Source organism: Meleagris gallopavo, chromosome 2, assembly GCF_000146605.3.
Source record: "Meleagris gallopavo isolate NT-WF06-2002-E0010 breed Aviagen turkey brand Nicholas breeding stock chromosome 2, Turkey_5.1, whole genome shotgun sequence".
Lineage (NCBI taxonomy): Eukaryota > Metazoa > Chordata > Aves > Galliformes > Phasianidae > Meleagris > Meleagris gallopavo.
In genome coordinates this window covers 42,809,678-42,830,244 of record NC_015012.2, presented here as the reverse complement: position 1 = coordinate 42,830,244, position 20,567 = coordinate 42,809,678, and the positions used below count along the sequence as shown (strand labels likewise).

Below are 20,567 nucleotides of genomic sequence, written 5' to 3'. Positions count from 1 at the left end.
TCCTTTTTTTTTTCCCCCTGATACTGGGATCTCAGTCAGCAGTTCTCTGAACTTTTTTTTCCCCTTCAAAGACATGAAGAGCAGACTCTTTTGTGAAAGATCCTGCTGCTGGATTTTGGTTACTGTAATAAGTGACTTGTAGAATGAAGATGATGTTAGTAAGGAAGTCAGTTCATTAAGAAAAGGAAAAATAAGCATATTTTTGCTTCACAAGTACTTGTCACAGTTACTTGAAATCTTTCAGTTATTAAAAACATATCATTAACACACAAGTGTTTTTGTTACGCTGTGTATGCATATTGTGTTGGAGTTTGTCTCTGAGTAAATTTTTGGTAAAAATGAAGGAAAATCCACCAAAGCAAAGAAATCTTCAATGTAGAATATTTCATAAAATGTATGAATGCATATCGAATATGCCCTTGTGTGCTAGGTTGCTCCGTCAAGTCATACATGTATTTCTGTATTTCTTTTTTTTTTTTCTGTAAAAATACTGCAAAGCGTGCTGTAAGTGTATTCAGTTTTCAACTTCAATAGTAAACACATACATTGGATTTTCTAACAAATACTCAACTTTGGGATATGAATTCTAGAATTAATTGTCTTGAGTATCTTACAGAAATAAGGAAACACTTCTAGGTATTCTTTGATTTGCTTTTAGTAAGCTTCTCAGAAATGTGCAGTTTCTTCAGATTTTTTATAATCTTGGTGTTGAACACCTTGGTTTTGAGCAAGGGAATATTAACTTGAGACAGAATAGTATATATACCAAAGTAGTGTATGTTTGTTTAGATGCAAGGAAGAATTGAGCTTATTCGTAAAGCCAATATCTTATTGATGCAGTGTTTCAAGACATGACATAAATATCTGGTAATGTTAGGATAATTACTATTACTAATTAGCATTAGTAATTGTTTATTTGAATTCTGTAGAATGATTTATCTTGAATAAATGACTTTTTTTTTCTTTTCTGTAATAAAAGCTACATGAGAATATTGTCAGAGTTCTCAGGGTGGATAAAAGAACTCTAAAAAGTCAGCAGTAATTTATCCAGCAATAATAACTCCTTCAATTCTGAAGAGGATGCAAACGACATCCTTAAGGAAATACTGTGGGTTTTCTTGTTTTATTATATTTTAGCTGATTGCTATTGTGACATCCTTCTTAACTATGCTACATATGCTACATATTGGCAAAGTGAATAAGCTACCTTTGTGCCTGTAAACTAATGTACCTCTGCAAAGATATCTTCAGGATAGTTCTGTCTTGTGCTGACTAAAGTACTGGACATAAGCATTTTTTGAGTAGGACTACTGAAGCTACCAAGACAAGTTTTCAACTTACAAATCTGCCTAATGTGGGCCTGGTGTTACATGCCGATCAACTACTGCATTGTAAGAAAGAAAAAGGGATGATTAGTAGACCCATCCTGGTCTATTTTATTCTGAATAATTATGAAATGAAAAATAATATAAATAACCATGTTTTTATTATTGTTTACAAGAATAAGCAAAGTGTACTGTCTCAATTATTATTAGTGAAAGCTCTGTTATATTTCAGTGTAGTGAGCATGGTTCTGTTTATCAAAATGAGAATCCACGTAGTAGATCAGGTAGTATAGTTTCTGAACTTCAATGAAGAGTATCTTTTGACCATTAAAAAAAAAAGGTGGGAGGAAGGGCAAAAAGATTCTGAATCTGCTTATACCTATGGCAGTCAATGTGCTTTTGTTGGTAGTATAAGAAATACTCCTGATGGAGGGTTTTTTGTGATCAATCTTTTTTTTTTTTTTTTTGTTGAAGTAAATCAAGCTTGGAAAGATGAGCTAAGTATGTTTTAACATGCCCAACTGCAAATTAAGTTGAACGTTCCATTTATTATGTGAAGTAAAAGTGAATAAAACAGAGGGCAAATAACAGTAAGTTCCACTGCAGTAGCATACTAACATAGCAGTATTTTTGTTTCTCAACTTATTGTACTTTAGTGGTGGTTGATTCTCTTCATTAAGGTTTTGCTGGCTGTGCATGCTTAGAAAGAGTTTGTTGCCTTGCTGATTTCCTGCCTGCTAGTATTGTGTTGAGTCAGGTGTCTGAGCTAATGCATGGGACAAAAGGATGGATAACAGCAAGATTAGTATACTATAAATCTCTTTGTTTCAACTCATGTTTGAGTCTGGAAAAATACTCAGCTTTAGTTAAAATGATAATTAAAAGCACTAGCCAATTTTTTAAAATTATTTTGACCTTGAAGTTAGGTCTCAGTTCATATAAGGTTTAGTTCTGTTGTTGCCAGGTTTCTTGTTTACATAGCTGTGTCTTCTAGAAAATTATACAGATGTATGCATTTGCCGTGAATTCAAGCATGCTTTTGTTTTTTTTCTCACTTATAGTTGTTGAAAAATGAGCAACTTTCCAAAGTTAGCTGGTTATCTTCATCACTTCAATGGGAAACTGAAGTTGTTCAGTATTTGTCACCAAGTTCTCATATTAACAGTCTTTAGCACTGTTTAATTCATGCTAAGCAAGTATTTAAGATAAATGCAGACACTTTTTTCATCCTTTCAACATCTTGGTTATAGTATTTAGTCTTGAAATAATGATATTGCTAAATTTTTTCAACTAACTATATTTCTTATATGAAGTTTTGTCACTGATTGCACTTGTATAATTAACTACAATTTGTAGTTATAGAACTTTATAGAAATAGAAATAAATAAATATCTATAGAAATAGAACTTTACCTATTACCATATTTACTATTACCATACAGTTCTTTCAGTGGATTCCTTTTTAGACTGATGCCTGAAATAAAAAGATATTCAGTATCTTAAGTTTACTGTTCCTATTATAAGAGTGAGGTCACAGCAGTCTGAGAAATCATCATACAGAATAATTTTCTTGTATGTTACTTGTTTAATTTGGTGCAATTTGAAGACTGTCTTTTAAGGAATCTCTATCTCAAGCTATGTATCATATATATGATCTGAAAATGGTAAAATGCTGTTTTAATATATATTTTTTTTCTTTCATCATTACAGTTGTGGTTCTTCAGAATCATGTCTCTCAAGTTCAGAATTTCTTTAATTGGTAAATTTAATCTGAGGCCAGTTTCAATCTGTTTAATTTTAAGCAGATATTCCCTTTGAACCCTCATAGTGATGGCAATTGTCAGTCTATGGGAATGGGCAATCTTGTTCTTTTTTTTTTTCTTTCTTTCAAACCTCTATTTTTTCTTGAATTTCTACATGATCCATATCTTCAGTATTCCTTGTGATTCAGCAGAAATGTTTATGTATGTTTATGTACTGCCTAGCTAAGGAGTCTTGGAATACTTAAAAGTTTTTTTGAAGTCACATCATGATCTTGATATTGTCTTTAAAATCAGAGCAGTGCAATGGTTAATCTATTTGATGTGGTTGATGACTAGCTTGTTGATGTCAGCGTTAGCACTTTTAGCCAAAAATTTTTACTTCCTTTTTGTCTGTGATTAAAAGTCACATTTTCATACCAATGTAGAGCAGAACAAGACAAAGCCATGTGATAGGGAGCACTATGTTTAAAAATTAGGATTGTGTTACTGCTGTACATGACCAATAAAAAATGTAAATAAAAAAAAGGGTGGGGGAGGAGGGAAGAAGACTTGGGATGAGAAGAGCTAGTGTGTCCTTTTCAAATAGATTAGATTCCAGTTGAAGAGAGTGGCTCTCTTGGAGGCATTCAAGGCCAGGCTGGATGTGGCTCTGGGCATCTTGGTATAGTGATTGGTGACCCTGCCCATGGCAGGGGGGTTGAAACAAGATGGTCTTTGAGGTTCTTTTCAGTCCAGACCATTCTATGATTATACAAAGGGAAAGGATAAGCATGGTCTATTTGTTTTTGAAATCAGTTTTTTGCAAACCTTACAGCTGGCCACGAGAAGGCATTTTGCAGGTTCTTGCAAAAGAAACAACTGAATTTTGGTACTGAGAGTGCTGACAAATTGTTGAAAGTGCAGCCCCACTTATCATTGGTGTGACAGTTTAATCATCAAAAAAGTACTGCTAGATTGAGCTCAGAGGAAGAAAGAAAGGAACTAGAGTACTGACAGGGCATTACAGGATGAATTGAAATCTGAAATGTGAACCTTTTTTTTTGTGTGTGTTTATGGCTGCTGCATCTCTGACTGATACCACATTCTCAATGATGATGCCCAGAATTTAGAAGTTCTTTTTCATTTCTTCCAAGTTAAGGTGCTGTGTAAGTGAGACAGTGTTGCATAGTTTTGAACCTTTTTTTATTTTGCACTTTAAGATGCATTTAAATGTGGTATGCACTGTGTCAACAGAGGGTTTGTGAGTGTTACCATAGTGGTCATCTTGTAGTTGGAGCGCACGGTCTCAGCCCTCAGAGCATTTTGAAGTGAGGTTATAGTTTGTCTGTCTTTAGAAGTTCTTCAATAAGAGCAAATTGAGATAGTTACATTCTTCCTGCTTTTTTTCTCTCAATTCTTAGCTAAACTATTTCAGGTGCTTTACTTACAATATTGTATACTGCTTGAGGTAGGCAGCATGTTGTATAAATGCACTTGGAAGCAATGGCAAAAATAAAGGCATCTAGTTGCATTTAATTTATGATTGAAATTTTAGTGGAACTTTATGAGATGACTTACCTGCCGTCGTAATCCCTGAATTTGAATCCTTTAGAAAGGTAATCTGCAAGTCTGAAGCTTTGTAACATTTGTTTTCTCTATTGGGGATCTCTCTGACGGCAAAAGGATAGGAAAAATGTATTGTTCAAATACCTTTTAAATTTCTGAATTGATGATCTAGCAGGAGTTATGCACAGTAATAATACTTCATTAAAATATTTGCATGCATTTGCATTTCATTTTAAGAATATGATGCTTTGTTAGGAGAGAATGAGAAGGAATGTTGCTTTCCCAGCCTGCCCCCCTCAGCTTAATTAATGCAAATCACATGAATTTCGGAACTGTTGAAGTATTCTGATAGCTTTCAGAATTGTTCATTTCTCACAAAAAAAATTGAGAAAATATTGAAAACATTGTTTTTGTGTGTTCTTAGTGTCATGGTCTGTAAGAATCAAATTAGCTATTAGAGCAATATTTTTGTGTCTAATTACATAGAATTATGCTGTGTTTAAAAGTTTGTTGTTGCTATTTCAGGCATAACTTGCTTTCTTTGAGAAAGTACAAACCTGAAATGCAATGGTCTGTGCATCACTAAGACCCAAGTGTCTTATACACTTTAGCGTTACGAACATAATGTTCCCTCTCCCCCCCACCAATTCCACTTAAAGAGTTAGTTTTTTAAAGTCTGCTTTTTTCTCCCCTTCCTTATGAAATTAGATTATGACTAGAAATCTTCAACTCTGTCAAGCTTTGCTTCCTCAAGAAAGTGTGCTGACTTGAGTCATGAAATAGTTAATATTTTAATTCATTCTGAATCTCATACTGATTTTGGCTATTGGTTTGTTCCACCCACACTTGGTGTGCACTGTAAAAATCAAGAATGGTAGAGGTGGTTCTTCTGTGACCATTTGCAACTTTGAAAGGAATGAGAGAGGAAAAATTTGGAACTTTTCAGTGGTTTTCTATTCTGCATCTTCTTGCTAAGAGGTTTGTTAGCCCTCTTCACTTTACAGTGCTACAGTCTTGAACGCCTTTGCCAAGTTTTCCTTCCTCAAAGGGAATGCAGTAACTTTTTGGTGGCTTTTAATGTGGTGACAAACATTTAGCTGAACACAGCCCTTCATGTTCTCAAGATGGAAGAATAGTTTGTGATTACGTAGCACGAAGAAATCCAAAAAGTATGCATCTGTAGATAAATGTAGTTGTAATAAAGAATATGTCCTGATTTGGATTGTATCTTGGGTATTGGAGTGAAATATGCTGTCAGTAGATGAAAGAAAGGATTACTTGCATAGTTCTGAGGGGCACAGGGAAAATAATGTTCTTGTGAACAAGAATGTGTCACTGCTAGGATAGGTGACTATGTCATGCCATATTAAGGTAGAACAAGATAACTATATTGAAGCCAGTTTGTCTTTTTCTAAGCCCATTCCTCCAGTGTTCTGCTGTGAACAAGACAAATCCATCATTTTCTGCTGAACTTAAACTTTTAAAGTAAGAACAGACTTGTTAAATTTAATAATATGAATTTTGGAATTCTTCATGAGAGTTTCTACTTCTGTTCACAGTAGAGGTAGGGGCTTAGATCTTTTCAATTTTAGAGGTATAGTGAAGCTGCTGTATGCTTTCTTTTCTTTTAGTCCTATCTGCTGCTGTAATTAAGTATCTCTCCTTAATAACTGACTTAAATCCCTAGAGTGCTATAGAACATAATTACTACTATGATGTTAGGATAAAGTAGTTAGAACTGTACTTAGATGTTGACACTGAAAATAAAACTTGCCTTATTTTCTAATCAGTTTGCTTCCTGTGAGATACTACAGTGCAAGAATTTGTGGAGAAGTCAAAGGCTTGCATATGAGCTTGGGAACTGTGATTTCATGAGATGCTTGCCAAAGAAGCTTTTGAGAAGGAAAGACAGAAATATCTACCTGTTTGGTAGTCTATGAGAAGTTATATGAAATAAGCCTAAATAAAAGTCTGTTTACTTGTTCCTCTTTCTTTGATATGTGGTTGAATTGATAAAATACAAAAATGTGTGCTGAGAGGATATGATTTTTCTACTTGTGTACTGTTCCTCCTATTTTAAAGATTTCAGAATAGAGTGAAACTATGATACTAGGCTAGAGTTAGAAGAGAAGGAAGGTACTACCTTTTCTGATGTGCTGCTGTAGAGGTGTTCTGGAGTAATTCCTGCAATTCCAGTTAAACTTTTATTGGAGGTGGTGGGGAAAAAGAAAAAAAGAAAAAAGAAAAAAAGAAAAAAGAAAAAAAGAAAAAAGAAAAAAAAGAAGGGAAAAAAAAAGTAAAAGTAAAAAGAAGTAGGGTAATAGAACTGCTTAAAGGGACTGACACAGCTGCAAGATACCAAAGCTGGATTTTAGTATAATGGAGTGAAGTAAAATCATATGATCAAAATTTTGTACTTTGTGTATGGGCTTTTGAAAGCTCTTGAGACAAAAAGTGTGATTAAAGAGGAAGTGGGAGTCAGATGCCCCACTGGTCTTAAAAGGGGAAAAAAAAGGAAGAAAATGTCTAGAGTATTTGGGTGAATGCTTGTGGGTAGGCGGGGCTAACAAGTTAGGATGAAAAATGGGTTCACTGATAGCTAAAATCAGTCATGTGAAGGAAATGTGTGAAAGAAATCAGCAAAAATGATAAAGAATGGATAAACGTGAGGTTATAATTTGGCCAGCAGTTCTCTGATTCTTGTAAATACTAGAGAAGTGAAAAGATGCTCCTAGACAGTGGTTTGACAGAATAGGAATTTGTGGACCTCCTCAGCGATGGAAGAAAAAATGGAAAACCATTGTTGATATTTTACCCATCACTTCTGAATACTTCTGAGATCCTGGGAAAAGTGTCTGAGACAAGAAAGAAGATAAAAGCTCAAGGAGAAGAAAGAATAATGTGAGGAGCCAATGAATGAATGCAGTTGACTGTCCCTGACCTGATGTTTGTTACTGTTTGTGATGGCTTGAACATGGTGAGAGAAGACAAAAGCCAAGCCCTAACTATACAGTGTCTGGTCCTGTCGTGGAATAGAAGATGTTCAGTTGATCGATGTATTAGCGGTTTGTAACATTTGAGGCATGATAAATGACTTCAGTTTAACAAAAGCCAGCGTTCAGTGGTAGTTCTCAATGTAATGTGTGTGTTCTGGATGTTTGGTTCTTTTGTGCCACAGCTGTGACATACAAATATTTGCGAAGAAAAGATTAAAATATGGGGGTTTGCTTTTTTTGGTGTGTGTGTGTTTTTGTGTGTGTGAGAACCAGGCCATCTAATGTTAGTGTTTATATTACATATGAATGATGCAGTTTAAAATGAATTTTTCAGGGCGACTACTCCGTGGCTGCCAGATACAAATAAAAATGACCGTGTTACTACTTATACTTAAAAACCTAGGCAAACTGCATAGCCTGTTTAAGTGTTGTGGAAGTTAAGGGAAAATCTGAAGAGAATGAAAAGGAAATAGTCTGCCAAAAGATAGTAATATTTGTTCAAAGAGATGTGTTAAAGAATTTCTTTGTATGCTGAAGCATGTCTAAATACTACTTGTAGTCCTGAGGATTTTTGTCCCTGTTGCCAAAACTGAGTGTAGATCAAGCTGTGGATTTTTTCCGTGAGCTATGATTATATGATGATGAAATTTGTATTCTCAATACTAAGCAGGTGTTAAGCACCAAATTGCTATATGGTACATGTGATTGAGTATGTCAGTTTCTAGTGGAGAAACAACTTGTTCTTGAATATGCAGAGTATGTTTGTTAGAAATAATTCAGAATAATTTGCTTGAAAACGAAGTCTGCTGTGTTTCAGAAACTTCCTTGTCATTACGCAGGCTCCCTTCCCCTCAGCTTTTCAAGTGGTGGAATCTCAGCTACAAATCATTTGGCACAAAACCTTGGTTATAAAACAAGTTCTTATAATCTTTTTATTTGCTACTGTGGTTTAAAGTGACTTTTTTTTTTTCCCGTGGCTTCCTCTGTTCATATTAAAATAAAATTTCTTTTTTTCGGTTTTAATTCTGAACATTCTGAAAGCAGATGAAATAATTCTAAGTAAAATAATGAAATTATTAAATGTCTGCTTTTACTTTACAACCTGTACTTTAAGTCTTAATCTTACTGATTTGGCAAGAATACTTGCTTAAATGTTAACTTTCAGTTTGGAATGCAGATGATACATGAGATCTGAGCAGTTCTTCAGTGATACTGGAATAAACTCATTGATAATTTTTTTTATACTAGTTGTGGTTTAGTAAGTTATGAACTGTTTCTTGCTTTATTCCTATAGCAGTAATTTAAATGCTATTTTAACAGTACTAGAAATTAAGTATAAGGTTTTATTAAAACTGTATCTGTTCTCAAATGAAGCTATGGTTCAGCAAAATTAACCTTAATTTGAACAAAGTCATCTGTTTTAACAACCTTATTTATATCTAATCAACTTCATTTTGTAAGTAAATTAACATCTGTAGATATATGTAATACAGATGTAATTGGCAGAGACAGTGCTTAGAAGACTACTGATGACGTTCCCTAGTGATGTGATTAATGTCCACAAGTTTTTCATTTATTTGCAATGAAGAAATAGAATATATATACACATATGATATGTAATATATATATACACACACATATATGTGTATTACAGGCTTATCTGTTTAGGTGTATAGGGATGGCTCAGCTGACTGATTCATCATACTGGGGGATTGTCACTGGAACTATTTACTAATTTGTTATCACATCATGTGCTCAGTAACTGCTTACTTGAACTGTCAGGTTTCTCATTGCTCAGATGCACCAGTTCGTTTCCAAATGGTGTAGCTGAACTAGCAAATATTATTAAATGGCTGCTTTTTTTCTTTTGTATCTTTCTTCACTGTCAGATAGGTCTCTCTGCCACTCTTTCATCTTCTCTGCTGCCTCCATTTTCTCTCCTCCTCCCCCCCTTTTTTTTCTCATCAATTTTTTCTTCCTAGAAGCCTAACTATAATATATACGTAAACAGCTATTGTATACTTCTAAAATCATGAACAGTTTTGTAAGTTTTCAGGAGCTTGCAGATAATTTTTACTTGAATAGTTGAATTTCATAAATAGGACTGAATAGGCAGCAAATTTAGAGTTGTTGAGAAAGTGCTTGAGATATCTGCTGCAATAAAAAAGAAGTAGATTTGTGTTTTGTTTTAGAATAATGCTCTTTTAGAAAGGGAGAAATTGACAATGTGATTTGGGAGAAATTTAAAAAGAGGAGATTGTCATGATAGATTATAAACTGTTACTGTATTTAATACATAATATACGTTTTTCCCCCCACAGAAATTAGCAGAGTACGGAAAGACATGTATAACGACACATTAAATGGTAGTACGGAGAAGAGAAGTGCAGAATTACCAGATGCTGTGGGACCTATTGTACAGTTACAAGAGAAACTATATGTGCCTGTAAAAGAATATCCAGATGTAAGTATATCTTTTTAGTCCCTAAATTATTTCTTGATCGTCGTGGTCGTCTCTAAATGTATATTTCCTGTGGTGCCACTCTTGGATCACTTTTGAATTGCTTTTGACAAGATACTTCTTAGAAAACCTGTACGTGCTGCTTGGTGGATTGATACATAGTAAAGCAAAAGGTGAGTGGTTGTAGGTTGTGTAGATTATAATTTACCATATCTAAGATCTGAAATATCTTGTTCATTCAGTGCTGTCGGTCCTGAGAAACTGTGTAGTAAGTTTTGTGGGGGAAGTAGTTCTTGGACAATGTACTTTCCTCTTAGTATTACTTTAAAAGTCAGTACTTTGCCTGGACACTCCTAGATGCCTCTTAGAGATGGCACCATTTGTCCCATACCTCTGTAACCAGTTCTTTTGCATGTAGAGTTTTCCCTTAGGCAAAGTTTCTTGCATGCATTCAACTGCTAGAGTATCCATTGGGCCAGCTTTTCTTTTGAATGTGTAGCATTTTAAAGGAGAATGGTTTCATTTGACTAGAAATATTTAGAACCTCTTTGGTCTGAACAATTTCTTAAAACAGCTTGGAAAACAGTCCTGTCAAAGTCTACCCTATTCATTTTCTTTAATCATTGTCAGTAAATTGTTAGTTCCCCCTAGTGCAGGAGTCGAAGTAGGGGAGTGTAGGGTTTAAATGAGGCATTTGCACGGTGAAGTTATACAAAAGTGGAAGGAAAGCACAGAGCAGCAAATAGTGGATGTAACACCTATGGTATTTCTGCAGCTTTCTTTTGCATTATTACTTGATTAAACTCTATAAAACTATTATTTTAATGCCGCTTAGAATATTCAGATAGTTAAGTAAAACTTCATTAGAAAGTTAAGTGCAAGTCACTATTTAAAACAATGTTTAGACAAGTGTCTCCCTTTTCAATCTTCACAAAGGTGGTTTATTGCTTCTGAATAAAAATACCTGTTTAAAGAATTTGCGTTGACAGTAAGAATATCTTTTCCTTCTCCTTTCTTTATTCCTCTAAATTAAGTATATGCATATAAATATCTAGCTGCCTGTGTGTATATGCATACGTTTGCTTATCCACATCCGTGCCAAAAAACACAAGTTCTTTTGAAACTAATTGGAATTCTAGATCTTTGGGAGGAACGGTGTAATACAGTTGTTCTGTAAAATAAACTAACATTTTATTTAGATACGTGTATGTGTTTTAGAGTTATAATTAGCTAATAGCTTTTTAAAACATAGCTTACTGTTGAATCTTTTTATTTTATAATTGTACAGTGCATCATTCGTGAATAGCTGCCTTAGCTATCATTTGCAGTTTTTACAGAAATTGATCCTTGATCTACTAGAATCGTGAGGTAGAAGGAATAAAAACGAGTTGTGTTGATGATTAAGCTTTTCTTCCAGAAATTGAGGGTACAGTAGCTCAGCACTTGTCTGGCAGTTAATTATCAAACATTGTAAATAAGCAGGGAAGAGGTTGTCTGTGGGTACTGATAAAACACTTGTGTAACGCTTTGACTGTAGGATTTCCTGACTCTAGTTACTACTACCTCTTTGTTTGCCTTCAGAAGAATGCCCTTGAAGTGATTGCTATTTTATTAAGCTCTTGGAAATTCAGAAGTTGAAGAGATTAGTGCTTTGTATATGTATCACCTCCAATAAAAAGGTAGTTGGTTCTTGTGAGATAGTGTGAAAAGTTTGAATTTAAAAAAAAAAAAAACAAAAAAAACAACTGGAACTTCTCTTTTGCTTGTCACTAATAAATCCTTACGTTAGCTCAAACGTACTTTTCTGATATTTCTGAGCTTGTTTGTGACTATGTTCTTTAACCAGGAAAAGAACAGTAAGTTTGAGCTTACTCAATCCCATGCTTGAAGAAAGAGCAATACATTTTGTTCAGTCAAGTGTTTCAGTCATGGCAGCATCAGTTGGTAAAATTTGCCACCACCCATGCCAGGTATTATTATATGGCATTAGACTATCACGTCAGCTTGGTAGGAGACAAATGTGTTTTTCTGGATAGGTTCTGAGTATTGTACTTTGCAATTCGTACTTAAATGGAAAGCCAATTCCAGCATTTTCTCTGTGTTCTTCTTGCCTACCTGTTGTCTGTCTGCATTTGTTCCTGGATTCAGAATGAGGATCTGCCCAACCTTGATAATTAGTTAAGAACCAGAATATTAAGTGCATACAAGAACAGTTCTTACACCTTTTCTAGAAGTTAGTGATGAAATATGTTGCTTAGTGTTTAGTCTTGTACAGTGTTCAGAAAGTCTGGAGTGTTGTAATTCCAACTTGTCTCAAAGAATGTGAAATTTATTTGTAAAGATAATTTCACTGATATCAATTGCTAATAGCACAGCATGACATTCAACCTCTTATTCATATTTAGCAATTGCTTAAATTGAGATTGGATACAGGGAAGACATGCTATGCAGGCTATCAGGGTGACTTTGATAAATCCAGTTAATTCCTTTCATTGCTGACATTCTCTTGCTATTGACAATCTTGTTTACCTTACAAAGACATAAAGCTGGGTAATCATAAAGGTTATTAGGTGGAAGGTGATGAGAAACAGTTTTCTGATGTAGATTTAATTTTTCTTTAAACAAGTAAAAATAAACATCAGTAAACTAATGCGGTGCTCTAATAAACATACATTCTGGGAAGTATTTTGAAGTTATTGGAAGCATATAGACCAGTTCACTGGAGTGAATACCAAGTAGCACTGGAGTGTAATTTTGTGCAGAGTCCTAAATTAATTGTGAGACATAAAAGTAACAGTCTGTCATTTGTTTAAAGCAAGCATATGCACGTTATATATGGAATGCATATGTGTACATAAACATACAACTGTGTATGTATGTATAAAAAATAAAAACGTGAATTTTCATAGCTTCTGTAGTTTTGCTAGTACTATTTAGCTGTTCTTAGGGTACTTATATGGAGAAAGCAATATATAAGCTTGTATTACGTATCTAACGTGCATATAAAATCCTTTTCAGTCTCTTAATTTTTTTGAGTGTTTATTGAATATATTTCACTCTAGGTTTGATTCTAAGAACATAGTTGATGTAAGGTTTGAATTTACAAAATTAATCTTCATCTGAAACAGGTAATAGTTTTTAAATGTGGGCTGTGTAGAGTCTGTACTTCTGTACTAGAATTTGAAGGCGTTGAGTTTTTCATGATGTAATCAGTATCTGATAAATTGCCAAGCTGTTGGGGTGGTGTACAGTCAGGCTCATTTTTTTTTCAGTGCATGCTACAGTAATATAATTGAGCATACTTTTATGTATATATTATTTCTTTCTTATGTCCTTGGAAGATGTTTGATATTTATGGGAATGTTAGTCTTAAAACTGAGATTTGGGCTATTTAGCGTTCTTTTTTTTTTTTTTTTTTTGAGACATTTATGTGCTCCAGAAGTGTGTCAGACGAATTGTTTAAAATGAAGAATAGGTTCTGGTATTTGTATGTAATTTGCCCCTTGGTTAAAATTATGTTCTCTCTACAATTAAATCTTTGTTTCATTATTTAACTTTCTGGTGTTGTGGTTTAAAAGCACATCCATTTCATGGAAAAATGTTCAATTGAAGTATTAAAGAATGTATGTGGTAATATCTGGAAAATAAGGAGCTCGTAGGAAACAGAAGGATAGGAAGGGTATGCTATTGTTTGTAGGTTAATGTTTAATACTGTCTTCAGCATTTCTTATGCTTCAGGTAAATTATTTCTTTGCTTGAATTTCCCTTTAAATGCCAAGACTAAATTTTGATACCAGTTTAAATATTTTTTGGAATTAATACCTACAAATATTGGACTGAATAGATGTTTTTGTTATAATCGTGGCTTTATTTTTAATAAATGCCCTGTTAGCTCTGATTAATGTGAAATTCTCTGTTGGAACTCTTCTGTGGCTCTTCGGTATAAATGTAAGAACTCGGTAATTATCGCATCTAAAGTAGCATGTCCTTTGAGGATACTGAAGCTCAGAGGCCAGCAGTGATAAACAGCTTGCGCATACTTTCTGACCACTTTAGTTAAAACTGTTTAAGTAGTACAACAGAGTGATGAACACAGGGATTCGTTTTACTATGGGGAACTTACTCACAAAACATTTAAATCCTTTTTCAATTTGGTAATATCAGAGTTTAATAGTATCTTTAATATGGATTAGAAAAATGATAATATCCTCTTTATTTATTGTTCTGATTCTTTTATTTAACATTGTCATTCCCTAATGATTAGGGGAGGAAGCTAAAAAAGCTAGCCTTGTTTACCCTTGCAGTAGTAAAGAAAGAGGAGAATATAACTCTTCTTGGTAAATAAGTTTGGTTTACAGAGTAACCATCAGAGGTTGAGGAAGATTTGGGACAACGTCATCTACTGATATAACTATCAAGGAACTAAAATAACTAGAAGGAACTAAAATAGTTTACTTACTAATGAAGGAACTAAAATAGTTTACTTACTAATGAGATATTTGGAACAGTGCTCTACTAAAAGTAGTAAGTTTAAAAATAAGCTATGTTTGAGTTGGAACATCACATATTTATGAGGTTTTACACTCTGTTTGCAAGTAATAGAGGAGTAAATTCATTGGAAAAAAAAAAAGCCTTTGTTTAGATGTTAACAAAATGGAAATCTACAAGCCTTTTCTCCTCCTGTACCTAATGTTTTAGTGGATGTGTTTCCATTACTAACAATTCACTGTTTGAACCAGAACTTAAAAGAAAGTTATCTTTCACAATCTACTGTTTAGGGTATCTTCTAGCACCATGCTTGAAAAATGACGTACATCATAATTTGGTTCAGATATAAGCTATTGAAATCTTCAAAACATGTTTATGTTAGCTTCGAAGGTACCTTGAAGATTTCAAAACAAGTAAACAAAAAAAAAAAAAAGTAATCCTCTTGCGTAGTCTCCAGTGGCTCAACATCAGTTCATCAATGCCAATGAGCTAAGTCCAAATCTCATCCTTGTGATAGTTTTCTTCCTCCTTTTTAATGCTTCAAGCATCAAGTACAATTACATTTGACAAGAGATTACATAGTAATTTATTTGTTAATATTACTTATATTTTATCCTTTCTTTCAGGTTTTTTATTAACTTTTAAATAGATTTATTAGGGTATGTTTGTGATAATTCTTATATTAAGAAATTGTTCAAATTAACATTGTAGGATTAGACTTACAGATTTGTCCAGCATGTGTATGATATCTCTGGGAAGCAGTGGTTTGTTCTTCTAGTTTAGTCACTGTCCAATTCCAATTCACAAGGGTGTGAGACCTCTTATCTATACAATAAGTTACTGCTAGACACTGGGTGCCTTATGTATCCATTGAACTGAAGTGGGAGGGACCACTTCTGCAGGAGGATAGTAAGCTAGAAAATGACTCCAGGCAGTGTGTACAACCTACTGTTCTGTGAATGGAATAATAATTTTAGACTTTGATTAGAATAGGTAGTTGGTTAAATTAATCTTACTCAAAATGGTTAATGTTGGCAGTTGCAAAGAGTGTTTCAAACTGAACTTTTTAAAGATCAACTTAAGACCTAGTCGTCAACATCTATCATGCTTGTTTTAGCTTGCACAGTGCCTTTCATTATGGCTGGTCTCTCGATTGTGATTGTCTCTGCAGAGTTAGGCTTTCAGTGGGCAATTTATTTAATCAGAGCAGTCATCTTAATACCCTCTTTTGTTTGAATGTTCTAGAATTCTGTGCTTTATGTGCATAAATATCTTTATTTCATGGACTACAAAAATATCTGGGAGTGTGGCTCCAATTGGCCATGTATTATAGCTTTTAACTTGTTTTGTCAGTTTGTGTATGCTTCATATTCCTGATTTCTCTCAGTATTTCTACACATTTTGTATAGTATCTCTTGTAATACTAAAAATACAGAAGAATTGTGTTCAGGCATAATGAAAGTTAGATGTGGGGCGGAGAGATTTGTGGAATACACTGTTTTTAATTGGATCTTGTTCAATCAGTTCTCTCAAACATTTATTAGAGTAGGAAAAGGTTTTATGCAGAGAGGAGGAAGTTCCTCAGAATGATATTTGCTGCTGCTGAGTGGTCAGGTGTAGTTGGGTACAACTACAGGACTTGCTGATAGCTTTTCTTGTGAATTAACATCTTGTGTGCTTTAACTAGGATTGGAGAATTAAGTAAACACAGAAATGCACTCACAAGAGTTGGGGTAGAGAAGTGTTTAAAATACATTTGTTAGTTTAGAAATTGCTTCTGAAGCAGCTGAATCGATAGTAGGTTCTCAAGTTCTATTACTTATTTCTAGAATAAATTCGTCCACAAGCCTTCCAGGTGCCTATTAATTACAAAAAAGTCATTTAAATAAGAACATGAACTGTTAATTTTTTTTAAAGAGAACATTTTAAAGTATATTTCATCTGTCAAGGCAAATTCTTAGTGCAATATTACATTTGTAGTATTCACTTCTTGCTTGAACAAGATTGTGTTTTTTCTGTGCATTTGCACCTCATACTGTTAGACTAGTTGGCTTATTTCCATGATTATTGTTGAGAGGAGGATTGTACGCAAATTCCATCCAGCTTAAGGAAGTTTCTATTTAGATCTTTTTCTTCTGTGTTTTGTTTTATATTGTAGGAACTGTTGCTTACCTATCTTAGTTTTGAACATTTGAATTTATAGTAAAAGACAAATGCTACCTCAATAGATATGCATGCATGGCAGGTTCTGTTTGGCTGGTAGGTATTCATCTGGTTGGTATATGTATCTACTCTATATATTTAATTAGTCTCCGCTGTGTTTTAAAGCTGTGAAGAGCAGTAGTTGGACTTGGTTGTTTCATTTCAATTGCTTCAGCAAAATATTTATGCACAGCTCTTAAACTGTTAGGGTGTTTTTTTCCTCATTAAGAAGAGTATAATAGTCTAATTCTGTGAAGGCTCGGATTTCTTTTGAAACTTGCTGACCTTATTTTAACTGTGCACTGGTTTCCTTAAAATATTGTGTATGAAAATAAAAGATATTTCTGGTTGACATATCCCCAGTTCTCTTTTTGCACCTTACTTGCGTTTATGTTAATTATCTCTTATTCTATAACATAATATCCCCCAAAGCCTCCCATCTTCCAGGAAGGCTCACTGTTATGTATATTCATCCACCCAACATTTAGGTTTTTAAGTTGCTTTGGTTTGTTGATAGCTCCCCCTCCTGCCATCAGAGGCTTCTGTTTCTTTACAGTGCTGATATATGCTTGAGAAGTATACTTTAGATGTGTGATTTTTAAACAATCAGAACATATTGACCTGAAAAAATTCAGGTTTGTCCTAAGCATAAAGTTTGAGCTGGTGTATCAAAGGATACTGAGAAGTTTGTCTTGTTAATGTTAGAGAGGCTGCTCTGGGAAGATCAGTGGAATTGACTGAAAATTGTCTTAAATATGTAGCAGTTTCTCAGGATATTGTGATTTTTTTTTTGTTTTGTTTTGTTTCACCACCAGATGCATGTGATCACAAAAAGTAAATGCTTCATGAACTAGTCCCTGGAAGCAGGGAGTAGTTCCTCTTCTGTTGCAATGAAAATGAGCTGCGTTGATCTCCTTTGACAAACAAAATGTAATGCCAGTTTATCTCCTTCCTTTTAAAAGCTCCTAGGTAAAAAGCAGAAGCTAGTTAGAGGTGAATCTGGAATGAATTTTGAATTCTTAATATGCTGCTACTTAGTTAGCTGAAAATCTTTGGGATAATGGTTTCAATATTATTGATAGGGAAATGTGAAGGAACTGTTGTAACTGTAATGCTAGCCTTACCTGCTGCTGTGTGCTGTTTCATGCTGACTGAAGTACATGACTCTATGGTGTAGATGTGATGAGATTTGTATCTTCAAACGCTCCTAGGCAGTTGGGCTTTCTAAGATGTTACGGGCCCTTTTCAGTTTTGTCTTCTGTTACATTTCTATTACACAGAATTTGTCTGTGTAATACTTTCTGACAGATAGAGCTGAGTTGAAGTTTGGTGTTATCATACTGTTAGCAGAAGCCATTTTGAGGAAAAACCTAAAGTGCTAAAGGAGATACTCAGAGGTTTGTAATTGGATATATGTTATGCATTTCTGACCTGTGCTTCTGCATCTCAACTTGGATTTTGCAAACTGTTGTAGATTCTGGGAATTGTACGTGCACATTGTACACTTTTGTAATAGCCTTTCCAGAAGGTGAATGGAATTGTTCAATTTCTGATTTGAAATATGGTCAACAGCAAGAAATGTTTTTTTTTAGTACTATTTGTACAAGAGCAAATAGACATCAAAAGCTACAAGACTTTTTTTCTTTTACTTATGGTTAAAGTATATCACTTGATATCTTGTAGTAGAATTATACAAAGGGTACTAACTATATAACCCAACTGTTTTTTTATTTTGAGAGGGGGCTTTTATAGATATTTTGATTAAATAATTTAAAGTTACTTTGTCAAAATAATATTTTCATGGCATGAAATTCTGGACACACGAAAAGTATCTTTATCTTTAGGAAGGTTAAATAAGTTTCCACTCTTTTCTTATATGTTATGAAACTCCTAAGTTTTTCAGCAAAATAATACTGTAAGTCTGTCATAGGCTTGGTTGTTCTATTGTTTGGTGTGGTGCTTAACCATTTTTATTTTATTTTTTGAATTGTCAGAGAGCTATTTTTGAAGAAAAATATGGTAATTACTATTTAAATAATACAACTTTAAGATTTTCTGATTTGGAATCATGTAATCTGTGTTTCCACTCGCCTCTCAAGGTGACAAATTTATTTTTGAAACTTAGAATTATAAAACAAAATAACATAAAATCTACTGTGTGAAATTGATGTAAAACTTTACATCTAAAATTATAGTAATTGGTAAGATGAAATGAAGTCGTTGCTGAGAATCTTTCCTTAGCATTTGGTTAAGTATAACCTCAAAAGTATCTCTGCTTGGTCAGCTCTTTCTTTTGGGGGAGGAAAAAAAAAGACTACATTTATTTAAAAGAAAAAAAACCAACAAAAACCAAGAGCGATGTGGAATGGTGTCTCCTAAGTATAAGAATTTCCATTTCTGCAAAGTATTTGTAAGAACAGTATCACCATCTGCAATGGTGCTCCAATTTAAGCATATTTTTCTCACTTCTAATTACTGAGAATAGGAAGCAGTGTACAGCAAAATTGCCAACTTAAGTGCCTTGGGTAATGTCACATGTAGTCACATCTAATTAAAAGGTGTTGTTATGGAAATGAGTTGTTGGACTGTATATCCTAAGGATCCTTTGTTACTGGAATATGAGTTTAATGATGTAGACTGTGAGGCTTGGAGGGCACTGCTGGAACCTACAATTAGGTTTTGGAGACCAGCTTACCCAGAGCACAACTTGTTAATTCTCTGGATAAATGTGTCACAATTCCCAAGTAGAGCATGGAATTGAACAATTTTTACTCATCTCCTGGCATTATTGAAACTAATGTCTTCTCGTTGTTCTGAAAACCTCATCTTAGTGAATAGGATGAAACAGATTATTCACTATCTTTCTTAAACATGCCTACTATTAGATTGTTCACGGGATCTGGTTTCCTGAATGACTTTCTGTTAACAATCTCTCAATTACTGTTTAAAGGGTTTTATGACTACTTAAAGGCGGAAACTACCAAACTGTACTGTGGGCCTTTAAATCATTGCAAATGGGCCTCTAATGATAACAGAAATTTCTATTTTAAAAGCATGAAATTGTTAATTTGTCTATCTTTACAGCTTTCTCACTTATGTTGATAATTCTAAGCAATTTAAAATCCAATTATTTCCAAAATATGACAGTAATTAGATTAGTGTTTTTACATGAACAGAACATGTAGCATAAAATATGTTTTGAGGGATATTATTTTATACTCTCTTGGAATGAAAGTGAAACTACCCTATTAAGATTATTATTTTTAAACTTGTAGCATGAAGAGAAGGGTTAATGTTTTAGATGATCTTAAATGTGCAAAAGCAAGTTTAAAAGAAAATGTGACTAGTGCATGGTTTGTATTGGTATGTAAGAAAGCATTGAGAAAAAAAGAAGCAAAACATAGCACGAACAGTACAAACAGATGAACTTACAATTAGGTGATGATAGACTAGTTTTAATTAAATATGCTAAAAGAACAAATTGATGTTTCTCTAAAGATCTAAAGGTAATATATGTCAACAGTTACCCAACTTAGAAACAGTAAAACTGAGATCAGGAGCTGAAAATAAAAAAATGTTTTTCACCTTGACTGTGTTTGACATGTCATGGCTTTTGTCTCTGATAACTGATAAGGTCTGTGCTTTGTTGTTGTGTGTTCTTGTACTCATAGCTGCTGATCCAGCCGGCGTTGTTGTCAGCTCGGTGAGGAATGTCAGTGGACTGGAGTGAAAGGGACATTAAGTGGCTGACACTGAGGGATGGCAGTAAATGAGATGAGAGCTAAATA

General features: G+C 33.9%; 1 protein-coding gene across 2 annotated transcripts in view; it reads left to right on the top strand.

Moving 5' to 3' along the window:
* Positions 1–9,922: 9,922 nt before the first annotated feature.
* QKI (QKI, KH domain containing RNA binding) overlaps positions 9,923–20,567 on the top strand; it is a 63,719-nt gene continuing 53,074 nt past the window's right edge. For both annotated transcript variants that reach the window (XM_019612868.2, XM_031552441.1), the window contains exon 1: positions 9,923–10,092. In XM_019612868.2, coding sequence (XP_019468413.1) covers positions 9,973–10,092 — 120 coding nt within the window. In that variant the 5' untranslated portion in view covers positions 9,923–9,972. The remainder of the gene's footprint in view (positions 10,093–20,567) is intronic.